Below are 18,572 nucleotides of genomic sequence, written 5' to 3'. Positions count from 1 at the left end.
TGGGTGGAAGTTGCGTTAGCATTTGGACCTGCACTTCCAGGCTCTAGGCGGCTCTTCCCTTGCACGTTTTGCTGCTCTGCATGCCTTCCCCTGCCAGGAAAATACTCTCAGCAAAATGAGGTTCCTTCGCTTTCCTTCAGGCACAGCTGTAGCGATTTGGAAGCCAGCGTCAGTCAAACAGGCAAGCACGGCAAGGAGCAAGCTCGCCACCTGCCTCGACTGGCACGAAAGCTCAGCGCACCCCCAGCACCTCTGGTACACACCTCCGTCAGTGGAGAAGTCTGTCTCCGTGGAGTTCAAGCATCCCTGCAAAGAAATAACACCGAGATGCCTCTCTGATAAGTGCGACATATGGTAACCGAATGTGTACATTGGGGGTTTGTGTTTGCTCTTCAGCACAAGTTCCAAAACAAGCTGCCCTACTTTCCTCCTCGTCCTACAGCATCTCACACAGCGCTAACCTCTCCAAGATGGGATTTTATTTTAGCTGCTTTCCTGCTAACAGGTAAACAGTTGACTCAGCATGCTTTAAGCAGATCTGCATACAAATTGCCAAACTGCCTGCTTGCTTTTTGTCCCCATTCTCCTTTCCTCATTCCTTCCTGCCCTAAATGAAGCAGAGGAAGCAGCCAGCCTTCATAAAGCAATTGGAAAATGACAGAACAGCGATCTGCAGGTGATACTGCTGCATGTTAGGCCATGAAATACCAGAGGCCGCTCATTTTCTAATATCAGTGCACTCTGCCTTGTGCTGAGCTGATATTTGCTATTCAGACAGCACACGTGCAGATCGCTCAGCATTTCAGCAGGCCCCAAAAATGGCCAGTGGCTGCAGGGTGTGGAGGGAGAGCAAATCACGTGTTGCTGTGCTGCTTTATTCCTTGTCTTCTCTCCTGGCCAACTTGAGGGCAGTAAGGTACACCTCAAAGGGAAGAAAAGTTCTGCTTGAGTCCATGTAAATATTTCCCAGCTCACCAGGTGGGACTTTCCCACTGAGTCAAAGCCCATCAGGTGACTGTGGGTTTCATCACCCTTGGCTTTTTCTCCCAAAGCCACAGCCTTGGTGGCCAGGACACTGAAAGTGAAGAAATTCCAGCCTTCGTGGCAAACATGTGACAATCATCATGCCCATTCCCTAACCCCAAGGTCTCTATCACTCCCAGTGTGCCTGCCTAATCTGCCCTCAGCCCCCACACTGAACAACTCCAGGTCCTGCAGGTGTTCCTCAGAGCCGTGGTTTGGATTATTTCTGTCACTCCTCCAGCCTCCCTCCACACAATGTACCTCTTGGTCTGGCATGCCCATAGCCAAGCACAGGCATTTCAGCCGGACTTTGCTCATCTGACATCATCTTACAGATTTACATTATTTGACAGCTGATACATTCCCAATGCTTGCTTTTTTTTTTTTTCCAAAATGGTATAACATGTAGAAGCACAGCATCTGTCAGAACACACAAAAAAGGCTAAGTACTGAAATGAACAAGCATCGCCATAAAATCTCTGTAATTAGAAAATAATTTTTGGAGAGAAGAAAACATGTGCATGTCACACTGCAATTATAGCCTTTATGATCTAGGAAACTATTGGTACCACTTTATTTAAAACAACACCAGTAACAAAAACCTGGCCAATTTCTGCTGTTGAAACCTGCCTTTCGGCCAGCCTGGCAAGGCACCAGCGCTTCGGTTCTGCTCAACTAACTCTCTCAGGCACAATCTTACTTCTAAAAGGACGCGTTTACAGAAGTTTCTGGGATAGATTTTATTGGGGAAACAAAACAAGCACACACAGAGGATCCAGTGACACATTTCTCACAGTATTTGCTCCTCTAGAACTTCTCTTTAACAACCCCATTACACACGGGTTGAAATGACTTCAGCAAACGTTTTCGGTGGACTCGTATTTATTCATTAGCCCAGGAGTCAATCAGAAAAATACTACTTATTTGTAAATGGCTTTTTTTTTTTTCCCTGAGAATGTTTTATCTTAATTGGAATGGTAACATGAGATGAAAAAGGTTAACAGAACCCAAACAGCCAACTCCTTTTGTTTCAAGAGTTAAAAAGCAAAGCACCTCCCATGCTGGCTGTGGGAAGGAAGGTGCTGCATCTCAGCAGCCTGAAACAGGAGGGCTCCCAGCTCACCCTCTGAGGACACAGCTCTCTGCAACAGGCTCCGACCTGGAGAGTCCTGAAAGCAGAAAGTGCCTGTGTCTGGGTTAATGGCACCACTGGGAGCTGTGCAGAGCGAAGCCAGGCTGCCCTCAGGCACTGCAGCACTGTGATGCCCTGTGCTGGAGAACAGCCCTGAGGTCCTGCTGTGTCACGACACAAAGGCGGGCAAGTGGCTCACCATGGCTCCAGTGACAACTGTGAATCTGAGCAGAGGAGGACATCAGATGCGAAGCACTTCCTTCCATCTAACTGCTTTTCAGAGGAAGAGATAATCAAGGAGATCAACGCCCACGCCCAGCGGCATGAGAGCTGTGGGTGTGGAGACAAGCAGAAGCATGATCTGCTTTGGGGCATAATTGCCTGCATCTCCTACTGTGCTGACTTCTGGTTTCTTTTGGCCACCACACCGAGAAACAAATACTCCAGTCAGCAGAGAATACCAGTGCGCAGTTTAGCAACAGAGGACTGGCCACACAGGGCTAGGCTGCAGGTCCTTGTGTCACTGCTCATCCTCTCCAAGGACTACAGCACGCAGCTGGGAGAAGACAGCACGCGGCCTGCACCAGGCATCCTGCAGGTCACAGGGCACAACTCCCTAAAACCGGAGCAAGGCCTGTGCATTTTGCAGATTGTTACTTGCAGAGCTCACATTAATTTCAAGCATTTGCAATATCCTCAAAGCCCCACAGTCTCACTATGCCTGAAGTGAAAAAGTATTTGCGAGGGTTGTGTTTTGACCCACCATTTGCTTGGTTTGTTTGATAGATTACAAAATGCAGCGATGATTACCCTGCTTTCACCTACTCTGTGCTGCTCCTTTTGCAGACCTGTGTCACTGCTGTTGTTTCTCATCCAGAGAACTGGAACCCTTTCCAGGTGTTACTTGGGAAGCTTTGATTATGCTTACACTCCTCTCTGCGCCTGATACGGCTTACTACAGAACTGCCCACCAGTATTTAGGTGCAAAAAGACTTTTCTCAACAGCTGCAGCCCCTGCTCCCTTCACTGGCTTGGCAGTGCCAAGAGAAGCAGTGCATGCCGTGTCTGCTGTGGCAGGAGGAGCTGGGCAGAGCTGGAGTTAGCAGCCTGCTGGCCCCAGGACAGAGGGGAGCATCGAGCACCAGCAGAAAAGCTAAGAGAGGTAATCGCTAAAGGAATAAATAAACCTTCCTGTTGTCAGCTGTGCACTGGCAAGGAGCAATCCTGCACACTGTGGAGCTGACAGCCAGGGAAAGTCCAGGTGCTGAGACTCCCCATTTACAGAGCCAAGTTATGAACACCAGTGAGCTGTCCCAAGCAGCATTTTCCTCCCTTCAGCAAGGCATCAAGCAGCAGCACTACGTGCGTTCCCCTAGCACCAACCCCAAGGAACAAATAAACACCAACCTCGTTTCAGCAGAGCGCAGCACCGTCTCGCAGGGCGTGTAGCAGCGTTGTGGCACACCAAGTGAAAGCAGCCTGGACAACGCTCGTTTCCTCGTCCCTTGGCAGCTATGCCCACACGTGACCCGAACTGCCAGGTTCCCACATAGCAGTGCTGCCGCTGCACAGGGCCACAGGCAGCAGGAGCTGCTCCGCCAGGTGCAGCCCTGTGTGCTTTTCCAACAAACAGTGCCACCGCTCCGCGCAGCAGTGACAGCTAGGTATGAAGGAAGGTACGTTACAGACCTCTCACCTGAGTGACTGCATCCTCTATCTTCAAGTTAGTTTTCTTCTCATCACAGAGAAGGGTGACGTTCCAGAGAGTTTTGTTTTTCTAGGTAACTCTCCTCCAAGCAGTTTTATCGGGTGAAAATTAAATGCTTGCTTAGCCTGGTGGACACAAAACAGCTCCTTTTGGACAGACGGAGGCAGCCCTCTCAGCATCTGTTACGCTGCATTTCCATTTTATTTCTGGGAGATTTCCCTCAGCTCCAACTCCAAACAGAACTATATCTCTGCTCTTCAGCACCAGCCCGAGCACGCCCTGCCCAGGCACACACCAGCAGCCCGGTGCTCCAGCTGCCCACACACCCGTTCTAGTTTCTCAGTGCATCCCTCTCGGTCCCCGCGCCAAGCACTGAGTGCTGGGATGTATCCAGTTTAACACCGCTCACCACAAGCCAAGCAGATCGCAGCAACGAGGCACTGCTTTGCATTTAAAGGAAGAGGACGGGTTTAGGAACTTTAACCTGGCAGCCAGCCAGCCAGGACCCTCTTCTGATAACGGAGCATTTAACATCCTGATTTCAACAGTTGGGTCAGTGTCCGATCATGCAGACCCACCTCAACCCTGGGGCTGCACATAGGTCCATGTAATAAAGATATGAAAACATCCCTGCCCACGACACAACAAAACCCGGAACAGATAACGCTGATCTCACCAGGCTATTCATAGCCCGATGAAAACAGCAGCGAGCAGGAAAGGCTGCTTGCCTCTGTCCATACCTCGTTATCACACATCCTGTGACAATGTAAGGAAATAGCCTCCTTACGCTTTACAATGTGCGAACGCTTCCCAGTGCCCTTATTAGTTAAGGCAGCTCTTGCAGGGCAGGACAAAGCCAAGAATGGCATTGCACTAATGATAATGGATGTGATCATGGCACCACAATCATACTGCAGATCCCAATGTCTGCTGTACTGAACAGGAGAATATTTAGCTCCAAAACTGCTGTACCTGCACACAGTCAGTGACCAGCCCTGTTTCACGCTAAGCCCCACTCTACCCCATCTTACTTCTGGTGTCAGCGCCATGAAATACACAGTGGCACTGCCATCACTTTGTACAGCCAACACAACAGCGGCCACCACAGTGCTCACAAGCACAACACCATGACATTTGACAGACCTCCTTCACCAGCAGAGAGGGAAAAAAACAAACTACGGGATGGCCTCTGGGAGGAACGGGCTGAAAACCCACATCTCCCTTTTTCCCATCATGAAACAAGATGAGGACTTTTGGTTAGCTGCTGCAACACTCTGCTGCAAGGCGTCACAAGAGCCCTCCCAAGGTGCAAGTTTCATCTTGCTTCGCAGCGCAACACTTGTGTGCACGAGCTGTCTGGTCCTTCACAGACCAAAGTGGTTGTGAGCCAGGGGAACAGATTTAATACAACTGCTTCTTGAAAAGCTTTTCTACTGAAAACGCTGCGGTTGCACTGTCTGCAATGATGTTTTGTCTGAGCTGTCCCACTGAAAGGACAGAAGAGCTCTGCTGTTCCCACCCAACAAACTCCCAAGCAGCCGAGCGGCCTTCAGCTGAGTGCCTGCTGACAAGGACTGACTCCAAACAAAGCAGGCAGTTGTGCAGTCCGCATGTAAATACACCTGTTACCATCACACAGTCAAGGCCGAATTCTGGCAATGCTAGACTAGTTTCTTCTCAGCTATCTCCAGAAAAGCAAAATTACTCAAGTTCAACTCCCCACACTGATCTTTCCCTATTCAGAGAAAGTTGTACCTGACACACTTTGTCACTCCATCCCAGAGCAGGTGGGAGGGTGGCAGCTGTGCCCCAAGTGATGGCTTCTTACTCCCATGTATATCCCAGGAATAAAAATACAGCTCAGTTCATTGAGAGCACAGCCCTGCGTGGTTTCCTCACTTTCAGTCACTGCCTCACTTTCCAGTAATGACAGAATCCAGCTGTTCTGCTGATACCTTTCCACTCCTCCTCCCCCTGGGCAGCTTTGGGGAAGGATATCCACTGCTCAGGGATGCCCTGAGATGCTCCCCGGGACAAAGGAACGCAGGAATGTATCAGAGCAGTAGGTCTCTAGCCCAACCCCACGAGAGCAGCTGGTAATAGACAATTGAGAGCAACAATACAATGCCAGGCAGAAGAATTAGTAAAGTCCCCTATTCTGTGCACATAGGGAACACATAATTGAGGAAGTGCTCCACAGACCACACAAGAAATGAACTCTGTTTACCTGCATTTACCCCTGGGCTTCTGGAGAAAGAATGAGACCACAATATTGCAGAAGGTTCTGTTAAGAGTCCTTTTTAAAGAATGCTGCATGAGCACTTTTGTCCCTTGTGCATTTCTACCCAACCCAACCTAACTGCCACATCAGTAATCACCCACACCGACTATCCACCTCCCTCCAGCCAGGAACTGCACAGGTGAAATTTGCATCACATGCAATTTACTTCCTTTTATTCATTTTTAATTAAATGAATCATCCCACCTAGGGTAAACAAAGGGCTGAGCTTCTCTGTCCCTTGCCATTATTTCATAGAATCAGCACCACCAAAACCAAAAGCACCGTCAGAGGAGAGATGTGACTCAGGCTCTGTAATGTCAATAAAGCCTCTCAGTGGTAATAAACTAGCAATCCAAAGTTTTAGTTTAAATATTTGAGACTTCTGTTTGTTTCATAGGTGGGAACTATTTGCAGATCTTGCAGGATGTATTTCATTGTAATTCTGCACACTGCCAGAACGCAAATAAACAAGCACAGCCCCTGGGACACCGAGCAAACCTCTCATACCTCGCTGACCCAGGATTGCCGGGTCCCAGCTGTGAAAGGATGCCAACGTTTCAGAGGCTTTGCTGTAAGAGCCGCCCAGCCAGACCTGCTCCATCCAGCCCAGCACAGGCTGGGAGTTTTGGCACACCGTCCCTAAGCACACCTGGCTGTTGGGGGGGGAGGCAGAGGCTTGTGCTGAGGTTTGTGCTACGCCTGCACTTCCATCCTCAAGACAAAAGGAGTTTTAAAAGAATTTGCAGTTCTCCAACTGTTGGTTTGCAAGAACCCACTATTCCCACACCTTCGCTGTGGACTAGCGTTAAGCTCCTCACACAACCTGCCCCATGTTTCTGCTGCTTGGACATTTCCATCTGAGAAACACCTGTTGTTCAGCCTTCCCTCCTACCAAGGGAGGACAGCAGCCTCAAAGAACCCAGCTCTCCTGCTAGCAGTCTTTATGCTACAAAAGTTACTCCTCAAAGCATCTTCTTAGCCATTAATTTGTGACATATGCTTGAAAAGGCAACAACTAACCAATACGTGGTAGCTGCAAGCGAGAAATCAGAAGCAGCTTAAAGCCAGACCCTTGTATGCAGCAGTCACATATTGAGACCAGCCAACTCCCTGGCCTCATTTGTTACTCACTCATTCTCACCAGCTGTATATTTTTAACAGTCAGAAAAGATGGAAAACAAGCTTTGGCCAAGTTCCAACAAACAAAACACACTGCTAAAGATGAAGGACAAAAGCAACCACGCGTGACAACTTCTATCTTTTTTTTTTTTTGACCCTTAAAAATATTTGCTGACCTCAACTTTGCTTTCATTCCACCATGAGTTCTCCATGTTTGCTTTCAGTGTGACATGTCATAAATCGCTGACCTGACCCTGCCTGTTACGCCCCAGTAACACCATGCTTGCACAGCCTGCCTGGCACTCGGCAGTGGGTTGGGATGCAAGGCTCAGTAGAACCAGGAGAGCTGCACCCACCACTGCCCACATTTCTGCTGCGGTGAGCTGGTGATTTATCCCTCCCAGCTACTCCAGCAACTGGGACTTGGGACTGAGGGCAGAGCCTCTCTAAGGCTATTTGCAAACAAACAAAAAGAAAAAACAACTATTTCTTTAACATGGCATGAGCTCAGAAGTCAAACACATGTGGAGCCCAATTCCTTTGTACTCCTTTGCCTACTGAGCTCAACGATCTGAGACAAAGTGTGATGCTGAAACCCATGGGAAAGCAGGGTTGCTCGCTGAGGAAACTTTGTATGCTGCAGCATCCTTCCTTCTGTGTCAGTGGTGGCATTCTAAGCCTCAGCCATGCCTGAAATAAATCAAAAATGGAGTGAAGGTAACTGTGGGGTGCTTCTCATCATGGCTTAAAACAAGGTACTCTCAGAAGATGTAACTCCCTCCCAGCATATGGGAAAAGGAAAGCTTTGGAAACAGCCCCTCACAAAACCATCTCCTGATCCTAATTCTAGTTCCCGACACCAAAACACAGAAAGGCTACAGCCAGACACTGGGGTCAGCCCCACATCATGAGAGAAAAATAAAGCTCAAGTCCATGTCTGATCCACCACCCACACACACTGCCTTTGAATTTCCAAGATGAGCTGAGGCCTGGACTGGGCCGTGCTGTTCCTGGCCAAGTACAGAGACACAAAATGCTCCCACCTGCAGTGACACACTGAAAGGGGATTCCAGGGAGAGTAATTCTGTTACTGAAGCTGCATCTACACTTTCTGTCACAGACGTTTTTCCAAGAGAAAACAAATTCATACATGGGAATTTTTTAAAATAGATTGACTGCTTTTCTTCAAGGAATAATGCAACTTTCCAATGCCAACACAGGCTCAGGCGTGAACTCATTTGGGGGAGCCATTTATGTGCTCAAGCTGGATGACTTCAGTGGGATAGGAAATACTTTTGGTAGCTCTTGTTATTAAGAACAAGAAAAAAAAACCCAAACACCCTACTACCCTCTACTCTCTGTGCTCAGTTATGTGAAAGATCTCGTATTTATACATTCCCAGCAAAGGGCGATCCACAGATGCTAGGATAGGGAAAAGTTACAGGAAGCTCACTGACTGCAGGTATGATTACAGACAGATGTACTTAAAGCAGCACAAATCTCCACGTGGAGGTCTGTCATTTAATCTAGCTCAAGGGAAGTTCAGGTAAATTCAAGTGAGAAATCCAAACACAGATTGCATCAATTTAATTAGAACACTAAAAATATAATCAGCTTCAGATGATCATCTGGTACTATTTCCTTAACAGACAAGGTGTTTCTGCCATCTGTGCTGCTACACGAATACCCACACACCTTCCAAGGAAGTAAGGAAGGCAGCTTTCTGGATAAGAATAACAAGATCACCTGTACTGTCTGAGCAGTGCTGTCTTATTTCAGGATGCTCAACTCTATAAGAGTTAGGAGTTTTTATGTAAGTAGTGATAACCCTCTGCCAGACCTCACCACATGATGCTGCTGGCTAGAAAAACACCCTTCCCAGCATAGCAAAAGGCTGCCTACCCAGAGGCACCCAGCTCTGACTGCCCCCAGCCCTGCAACCTACACCGAGCCAAGGCCAAGAGTCAGGCACGCACCTGAGGCACCTGCTGACAGCAGAGTACATCCTCCGAGAGGAACCTCAGCAACCTGCTGTCCTGACCCTGGCTTCATCTCCCCCCACGACGAAGCGTACCACTGGGGCTACCTGGCAAAAGGTAACTCCGTTTGGATTCAGGAGTCGCTTGCTGGCAGCTGCTCCACAGCACAGGCTGCTGGCATCCCCAGGACAGCCTTAAGCTCACTGCAACTTTGTCAAGCCGTTCACTATTGTTTACCCCCCTCCAATGCCTCTGAAGCATCGATAACAACACTGATGTAAAAACACAGCGAGCCTGTCCTACCACGAATGCTTGGTGCTGGACCTTCCCAGTGCTGTGGGCTCATTAAGCCATGGGTTCAAGAAGAAAAACAGGCTTGCACTTCAGTTACAGAATGGTGCAGGAGAGCAGAACGCTGGTTCCCCACACGGAGCTGCTCGGATGTTCTGTCGAGGGAGGGACAGGGAGAGACAACGGGGACGGGGGGGAGGGAGCGCTCGGCCCCCAGCAGCGGCACCCACAGCCCGGACCGGGACAGGGCCGCCCGAAAGGAGACGGGAACGAAGTAGAAACGGCACAGCGCCCGCACCAGCGCCCGGCCCAGCCAGGAGCTGGCGGCAAAGGGAGCAGCCCCCCAGAAACGCAGCCCCCGCGGCTCTGTCAACTGTCGGCAACAGCGAGAAGCAAATAAGGAAGTCCACGGAGCCGGGGCAGAGGAGAGCTGCGGGCGCGGGGGAAGCGGCGGGGAAGCGGCAGCAGCAGCAGCTCGGCGGGCTCCCACCTGCGGCACACGGCGCCAAGCGGGGAGCACAGCGTCACGCACCGCGCGCTGCCCCCAGAAGCGGCGGTTTGCGCGCCGGGCACCAGGAGCGGCCGTGACTTTGCAGGACATGCCCTTCCCAGAAGCCTCCTCCGGCGCTGCCCCCGCCAGCTCCTGAGGCAGGAGCACAGCCCGAAGCCCCGGCACCGCAGCGGCACGGCTCGGTACGGCGCTCCGCACAGGCCCCACAAATGCCCCGAGCAGCTGCAGGGACAGCCGGGGGGGTCCCAGTCGCAGCCGGCGGAGAGGGAGCGCGGAGGGCAGCGGGAAGCGGTACCTCAAGCGAAAAGCAGCCGCGCGCCGCCACACAGACCTCCGCCCGCGCGGGTCGCTGCCACCCCTGGGGGCGGGGCTACACGGAGTGGGCGGGGCTTTGTGAAAAGGGGCGGGGCTTTGTGAAAAGGGGCGGGGCCACGCGCCGGCTCACACGTGCGCTCGGTCCGTGCGAAGCGCTGGCTGCTGCGTGAGGTGCCTTACAGAGGCTGAGCCACTGTGTTAAGCTTTTTTTTTTTTTTTTTTTTATGAGTGACAGTAAAGCTTCAGGATATGGGAATATTTGCACTGGAGTGTTTGCTTTCCCCCTGTAGACACTGACTACCTGCAGTCCCAGCTGCTGGAATCTGTAATTTAATGGCCCCAATTAACTGAGATAAGTGCAATGGCAGCTGTGCATCTTCTCCATCTTGGGCATGCAGAGCCGTGGTCACCCAGGAGCTCTGGCTGTGGGATTCAGCAGGTAGAACTGAGATACGATGATTTGGTAGGGTACAACATAACTTGGATTTACAGCCTGTGCTTTCACATTTTGAGCCTTAAACCTTAACCCCAGGGCATTACAGCCTGTGTCCGACAATAAGTAGGGAATTAACTGTCCCTGGGATTGTTCAGTCTGGAGAAGAGGAGGTCAGGGGAGACCTTGTCACTCTGTAACTCCTGAAGGGTGTTTGTAGTGAGCTGGGGGTCGGCCTCTTCTCTCTTGTAACTAGTGACAGGACGAAGGGGAATGGCCTCAAGTTGCACCAGGGGAGATTCAGGCTGGATGTTAGGAAATGCTACTTTTCTGAAAGAGCGGTCAGGCACTGGAATGGGCTGCCCAGGGAGGTGGTGGAGTCACCAACCCTGGAGGTGTTCAAGGAATGTTTATACATTGTGCTGAGGGACATGGTTTAGTGAGAACTATTGGTGACAGGTGGACGGTTGGACTGGATGATCTTGTAGGTCTTTTCCAACCTTGGTGATTCTATGATTCTAACTCCCAACAGCCTGTAAAATGCAGGGAAAGACATGTTATTACTGCAGCCAGCTGCTCCTATGCTTTTCTCACTTTCAATCTTTTTAAGTTTTCATGAGAACAACTGGCAGAAGCCATGCCAAACACTAGGACCATCTCTCGTGATTGTCTGGCACTCCCATGCATGGCCCCTGCAGCCTGGGGGTTTGTGTTAGGACAGCACTGCCCCAGCACACGGAGCGCCACTGGGAAAGGAGTGCCTGGCTCTGTGGGAGGGACTGGGGTTCCTGCTGTGTCCCAGGAGCTCAGTAGGGAGAAGCAAGGATGCAAAGCTCTTTAAGCCCTCAGTAGGTTTAAAACAGCACTGGGCTTGCCTCAAGGTACCTGTGCTTCTGCAGTAACCCTCAGGCACTACAGCTCTACCAGGGATATGTCCCTGGGTTGCTTCCGCCCCTCATGCCGTGGCTGAAGTGACAAAAGTTTGCTCCTTCATGTTCCAGTAAGGCAAAAAAGTCCCTGAGATGTACGCAGCTTTTTGGAGTATGGTGGCTGGCTCCTTCGTAGATTGGGTGCACCTTCAGCTCGGCCAAATGTTCCCGTTGTTATCTCACCTATGTCTGAACCTCAGTGAGAACAGCCAAGGCACAGCTCTTCCCTCTCATTCTTTTTTTTCTATGCTATCCTTTTTCTTAACTTGACTCTCATTAGGCCTGGAGTGTTTTCAGTATTTTTAGCTGTGACTTTCAGAAGGCTGCCAAAAGATAGCTGAAAACTATAGAGCAGTGTGATTAATGCTCTCGGCATTTCTCCATGATTCATCTTGGTGTTAGAGGAACTAAATGTGGAAGCATGATAAAAATCACAAGCAAGTGTTTTGCTGGAGTGTATCATTCAGGTTTTTGCTACCCCAATGGATCTCTGCAAGTTTCCTCCTTAGCTACTTAACTGCAGTACTAAAATTATTGGGAGCACCAAGGGAAGAACATGGTATGTATGATGCCATTCACTTCCCACTGTCTTGCCACAGAAATATTATTTTGAGAGCAAACTGGCTCTCAGCTTGAATTACTGGGTGTTAAAATTTTAGCTCGCAGCATGCAGGAATAATGAAAGAGATAAAAATTCCCCATCCTTTACTGCATACACTCCACCAGTGAGCCATAAACATAACTTTAAAATAAAAAAAAAAAAAAGCGATAACAAGCATCTGAGCAGGATCCTGCTTGCATCTGCAGGAGCTGTGAGTCTGGGACTGAACAGGTACAGAATAGCAACGTGTCTCCTCAGACTGACCCCCTGCAAGCCTGTTGTATATCTTGGCTAGAGAAGGAAAGTCCCATAACAGCTAAAATCCAGCAAGAGAAATTTGGGGCAGGGCCACTGAAGCTACATGGAACCCATCTAGTTTAAACCAGCTAAGAACCTGCCTTTATTTGATTTGGCACCGTGGACCTCAGTTGTCACTGATGAAAAACCAAGTTGTTTTAATCAAAAACTGAGGCTCTGTGTCCTTTCCAGAGTAATGTATAAATCTGTGTTGGTTGGCAGCGAGAGCTATGAAAGATTTTTGATGCTGTCTGGCTCAGCTCTGTTAGTATTGTGTGATATTTTTTTCTTCCACTTAATAACAGCTTTAAAAGAGATATTAGCTCATGCTGCAGGGAGCCTTCTGAGAGGCTTATAAACCATGTGGCCCAAACCATGTGGCCCAAGCCATGGGAAAGATGTTGCTGATTGCCCACTAATCACAAAACCGAAAGTTTTTCATGGGGCCACATTCCTCCCTTCTGTCAGCAACAGTGGGATGGCAAAGCAAGGTGCAGCTGCAGCTCCAGGCACAGCTGGGGCACAGTCCCAACCCACACCTGCAGGCAGGAGCTGCTTCCTTGCAGTGGTTTCCCTGTAGGAAATGGAGGAACACCGGCACCTGTGGGGCTGAGTGGCCCCATCCGACAGCAGGTGAGGAGCAGCATGCACCTCCTTCCTGAGCTGCCTCACATTCCTTCTCCGTCTCCAGGAGGGGCTGACACAACATGGCCAGGTGGGTTTTAAAGCTTATTTCATCCCAATGGCCAAAAAGCACAGCCTGGCAGGCACAAGGAAAATCCTTCTGGAAAGGAGATCTCGAAGCCTGAGACCTCCAACCACATGCAAAGACTGGCACCGATCAGTGTTAACAGAGGAAATGACAAAGTTTAGATATGTACAAAACAGAATAGCATGGATCCTGTACAGACGCATACTGCTCTGGAGGCAATCTATGTATCCGTGGCTGTGCATGTTTAGGCTGTGGGCAGTGTACAGCAGGGTGAACCCGCCACCAAAAAGGAAACCCCGTGCAGCTGCTCTGAGCTCCGCTGTCACTCCAGGTTTGCTGTGCTGAACTGAAGAGCCATAATTTTAGGCCAGACATACAGTGCCTATGGCAAAAGCATCTTGAGAAATCTGTTCTCTGGCTTCCAACACATGCAGTAGCCTAGCTTCTAGAAGAAGACAACAAGGAGCAGAAGATGGCAGCTCCAAGAGAGGCAATAAGCAAAAGTTTTCCTATTTCAGACAGATGGTGAGATGCCACTGCCTGACAGCCCTTCCCTGGGGCATCCCATCCCTGCCCTCTGGATGCACTGCATGCTCCCTCCACATCAGGAGGAAGCCATCAGAAACGCAGGTGTGCTGTACGGGCTTTCAAAACAGAAGGAAATAAGAAATCTAAGCAGCAGTGTTGCTTAGCAATATGGAATTGCACTATGCTCCAGCACAAGATGCAGCATACACACGGAAGATCCCGCAAACAGAAATAGCATTTTCTAAGGAAATAGGAAATATTTGCTGCGTGTTCTTTGCAAGTGCAAATTAAACTGCTACAATGAGGGACAATGCGTTTAAGGCCCACGGAGTTGCGTCCAATCCAAATTAAGCAGGTCCTTAGGAGGTGTCAGGAGCCAGTGCCTCCTACTGCACTACACCCACCCATTTGGTCAGCTCATATTTCAAAAGCAGAAACATTTCAAAAAAGGAAAGTAGCTTATGAACAATATTTGAATGGCAAGTGAGATTATATTACTTAAATAGGTTTCTCATTACAAGTTATCAGGTAGCTGTCAGCTGTACTACTGTCGTCATTATTGTTAGTACGACGCTGAAGTAGAAAAATCAGGAAGAAGCATTATTCTGGTTGGCTTTACACCCCAAATATCGAAAAGCTGCTATCTTTTTTGATCCTTCCTAGAACCGTATGATGACGCATCGATAGTGGCTGTGTGTTTAAGTCGGACCACTCCAAACAGTCAAAAACTATGAACAGAGCCATAAAAATACCCCCAATGTTTTTTGAGATATTAAAAAAAATATAAAAAATTATGTACCTAGTTGATTTGTTGTCTGCTTTTTGCTCTTTTAAGGTATATTTGGAACCATGTTGAGATTTTTTATCATGCAACTAAAAGGATCCTTTCCTTAAGGAAAAAGTAAATACAAACTGACTATTCCTGACATTATTCACCACCACCATGCCCAGAGCTAGAGAGTTAGGAGAAAACATCATTTCAAGGCTGATGCTAAATTGGACAGTCTTGGTGCATCTTAGGTCAGTGTCCTTCCCATGCAACACGTTAGTTACCATGATGAAGCACACTGGTTAAGTAGCAGCTTTCCACAGCCCTGTGCTCAGCACCTGCCTTCAGTGCCACTGTAGTCCTGCAGATGCCACAGGACTGAAACCAAGGCTGCAAATGACAATTTGCATGGTCAAGGTCTTGCTGTCCCAGGAAGCCACTTTAATTACATATAATTACTGTTAGCAATGTACTTTTCACTTTACTAATTGACCATTACAGAAAAGCAAGAGCGAGGAGGCATTGGCACGGGACACAGCCTGGCTGCAGGCAGCACGACCCAGACATGCTGTGTGTCAGAGGGGCTGCAGCACAAGGCCAGCAGTGATGTACATTGAGCCTCAGCTGTGGCCATGGATCAGCGCTTTCTGCACTGACAGCACGTGTTTGTTGGGCTGCAAATCCTACCGCTGCGAGGGAGGGTGAGACAGGGACATAGCCGTGCCATAGCTGTGCTCACTGCTTTTATAGTTCGTTGGAATCACATTGTTACATGCCACTGGATGAGACAGCTGCTATGGAAAGGTTACGCCCTGCACACCATTAACATTCATGTGTTTTTCAGATGAGGTCATTGACTGCTTGCTCTCCTTGCTGCTTCCCTGACATACCAGCTGCTCACAGTCTCATTTTCCATTACTTCCCCCCAGTTTGCAAACTCACTGACTACTTGACCACCAGAAGATAACAAGTGCTTGCAAGGAATTTGAGCTGCTAGTGCACGGTGTGCAAAAAAGCTGCTGGGCTACAGGATCCAAACCCTGAGCCCCAAGATGGTGGACTTTGGTTATCTGCCCCAGAAAATCAAAGACATTATGAAAAAATGTGCTTAGGTTTATCTCTGTCAGTCTTCTGCAGTCTTTCTATCCATGACAGCTGATGCTCTGTCAGACAGCTTTGTCACATGGCACCGTTGTACTCTGTCACGCTCAGTGTAATTAAAATCATTAAGAAAGCTATAATGTGATTAGTAACAAAGCTGGATAGGAAGCATCATATCACTCTCACCGAAAATTATAATCAACCAAACAAGCAACGTTCTCCCAGCACAATGCTCATGGGAACCAAAAGGAAAAATCGCATCAAAACCAGGAGCTAAGCAAGCAGAGCTCACCTCCCATGAGTTTGTTCACCTTAATGTCATGCAGCATTTCCAAAGCACTGTCCAGCTTTGGGGAATCCATACCCAGAGGGGGCCCAGGCAAGCGCCCTGTCTCATCCCACCACCCCAGAGCCAGAGGAGAGCAGGATCCAGGCTGCTGGGGCCCCCAGCACTCACGCCAAGAAGAGACAGGGAGCTGTACAGCCACCAGTAGTGAATTAATGGCATATAGGATTTGTATTTCAACTCCCTGCATGGAGAATGCCATGCAGTCTCACTGCATTCAGGTCCCTCAGAGGGCAGCCACGCTGCAGCGCCAGGTGTGGGAGCGGCTTCACCCACACACACTGATTCCTCCAGGAAACAGTTACGTGGAGCAAACCAAAAAGAATGAACACCTGGGAGAAAGCCAGGCAGGGAGGCAGTGCTCAGCTGTGCCTGGAAGCAGGAGAGTAAAGCAGCCCTAAGGGTGACCTGGTCATTTCCTAGGCTGGTGAACTCGGGAGAAAGTATAGCTCAGCCAAGAATGAGCCCAAGCTGAAAAAATCAGAATAAGAGCACTTGCATTCAACTGTTCTGCAGGATGCTGGGATACGTATTGCAAGGGAGCCGTCCTGGTAGGATCGGGTTCAGTGAATGCAAAGGTGTTTGATGTGGGGTTCTGTTTCTATTTGCAGTCCTGTTCAAGCTCTCTGAGTACCTGAAAATAACAGTGAGTTCATAAACTATCGTTTAGGCAGCAAGCACTTCAGCAAACACAGTTTATAAATATTTTTTAGACAACAAATGAGGCTGAGTAATAAACAAGAAAACTATGAAGTGCATTTGAAAGTCAACCTAATAATGGATTTGGAGGCTTAAGGTGGCTCTTGTACTGTACTTATTTAAAGTTTTGATTACATTCCCTGCATCTTCAGCAACCAGATGTGATGCTGAAACAGAGAGCTTTGTGCACCCCGTTCCCCTGGGTTTGGTGTGGTTGAACAATCATGCATTTATTGTGTTTCAGAAACACCTCGTGCTTGAAGTGCTGCTGAGACTAGTCAAGTTAGAGGCGGGATTCTACAGGAAATTTTTAAGTTGGGTGTTGGGGCAGAAGCAACCCCTAAGAGTCATCAGATGCCCCTGTAGGCGATGCAGCCCAGGGAGCCCTGCTGCTTTTCCCAGGTGTGCCGCTGGGCTCCATTTTTGAAATGACCACCACTTCTGTTTATAGAGTGAGTACAAGGGAGTTGCTTGGAAGGGAACATTGCAGTGTACATAGATTTGAGTCATGAAGTCTGTTAACACACAGTTCCTGGTACCAGCCCCGTCCATTTTATCTCAAGATAAGAGCCTTTGCTCCACCTGTGGCAAAGTGACTGCTGCTGCCGTGCTCTGGGCTGAGGACCTGTGGCGTGACAAAAGCTTCCACATCATCCCCTGTCACTTCAGCCACAATCAGACCAAAGCCGATTTTGCTTTCTGATCTTCTCCTAAGGTGGCATTTGGGCAGGCAGCACTTCTCCGGCAGCACTGAGCCAGAAGCAAGCAGCAGCCAGCAGGCCCCTCTTGCTCCCCCCACAGCAGCATAACCCCGGGCTGCTTGCACAATGCGCGTGAAGATACACAATTCCAGCCTGACGTGTGAAATGAGCCCCAGGCTGCTACCTGCCAAAAGTGAATGCCACCGGTGTTCAGCATCCTCTGTAAATCAGGGTGGATGGCTGTACTCATTCACTAGGAGGTGCACTACTCCAGAAGTGGCCATCCCGGCCCCACAGCCCGTGTGTGCCCGTGCTGGGCATGTAGCAGTGCAGACAGTGTGCTCCCGGCCTCTGGTCAAACCGAGCATGTCACCCTCTAGGAATGTAGTTGGCATCTTCCAGAGATTTAATTCACAAAAAACGAGCTTAACAGGGAGCAAATATATATTAGCTGAAAGTACTTGAAGCACAAGAAAGGACAGCGTTGATAAATGAGGGGGAACCAGAGGACATGCTGACATTGCGGTAAAGGCACAAGAGCATGCAAGCGTGTGCTGACCTGCACTGGGTGGCAACATTCTGTGCACCTTCTTAAAAACTGCTGGTTTTGCAAAGGATTGATGCTCTGTCTAGTGAGAGCTTGTGCATACTACGGAGTTGCCGCAGGCTGTCACTGAAATGTGGCCATGCTCACAGCCAGTTTCTGTGGCTCACTGACTAGAAGACAGCAGCAGCTCCCATTTCAGCCTGATGCTGGGTAACCTGGTAAGTGAGAACCCCAGGCGCATTTGGGATCCCTTCATACTTCCTCACAGGTCAGTCTAAACACTGCTCACATTTGGAAGAAAGCTGAATTTGATATTCAGGTTTTGAATGTACATATTCCTCTCTGGACACCATGTCTCCTGTGCATCCATGGTGAGACACGGATCTGTTCCAAGTCCTATCCTCCTTGTCACTAACTAGCAAGCGCTGCCTATCCTGTGGGAACACTGTGAGAAGCTCTGTCAGTTAGAACTAAGGAAAAGGCATCTTTCATGAAACTCCTTGAGGTGGTTTATATAAAAATACAATCAAACCCTGACATCTACACAGAG

At 49.1% G+C, this 18,572-nt stretch overlaps 1 protein-coding gene across 3 annotated transcripts in view; it reads right to left on the bottom strand.

Annotated features, from left to right (window-relative positions):
* Positions 20 to 18,572, bottom strand: part of PSMD10 (proteasome 26S subunit, non-ATPase 10) — a 46,764-nt gene continuing 28,211 nt past the window's right edge. Inside the window, exons 5-6 of one of the 3 annotated variants that reach the window (XM_021406145.1) lie at positions 264 to 306; positions 20 to 90 (exon numbers count right to left, since the gene is read on the bottom strand). In XM_021406145.1, the coding sequence (XP_021261820.1) occupies positions 297 to 306 (10 nt within the window). In that variant the 3' untranslated portion in view covers positions 20 to 90; positions 264 to 296. Of the gene's footprint in view, positions 147 to 173; positions 307 to 18,572 lie in introns of those variants that run through there. The other 2 variants (XM_021406144.1, XM_021406143.1) reach the window with 2 other exon arrangements.

This window comes from Numida meleagris, chromosome 8, assembly GCF_002078875.1.
Source record: "Numida meleagris isolate 19003 breed g44 Domestic line chromosome 8, NumMel1.0, whole genome shotgun sequence".
In the NCBI taxonomy this organism is placed as follows: Eukaryota; Metazoa; Chordata; class Aves; order Galliformes; family Numididae; genus Numida; species Numida meleagris.
Note: the sequence above shows the minus strand (reverse complement) of the source record. Positions and strands in the feature narration are given on the sequence as shown.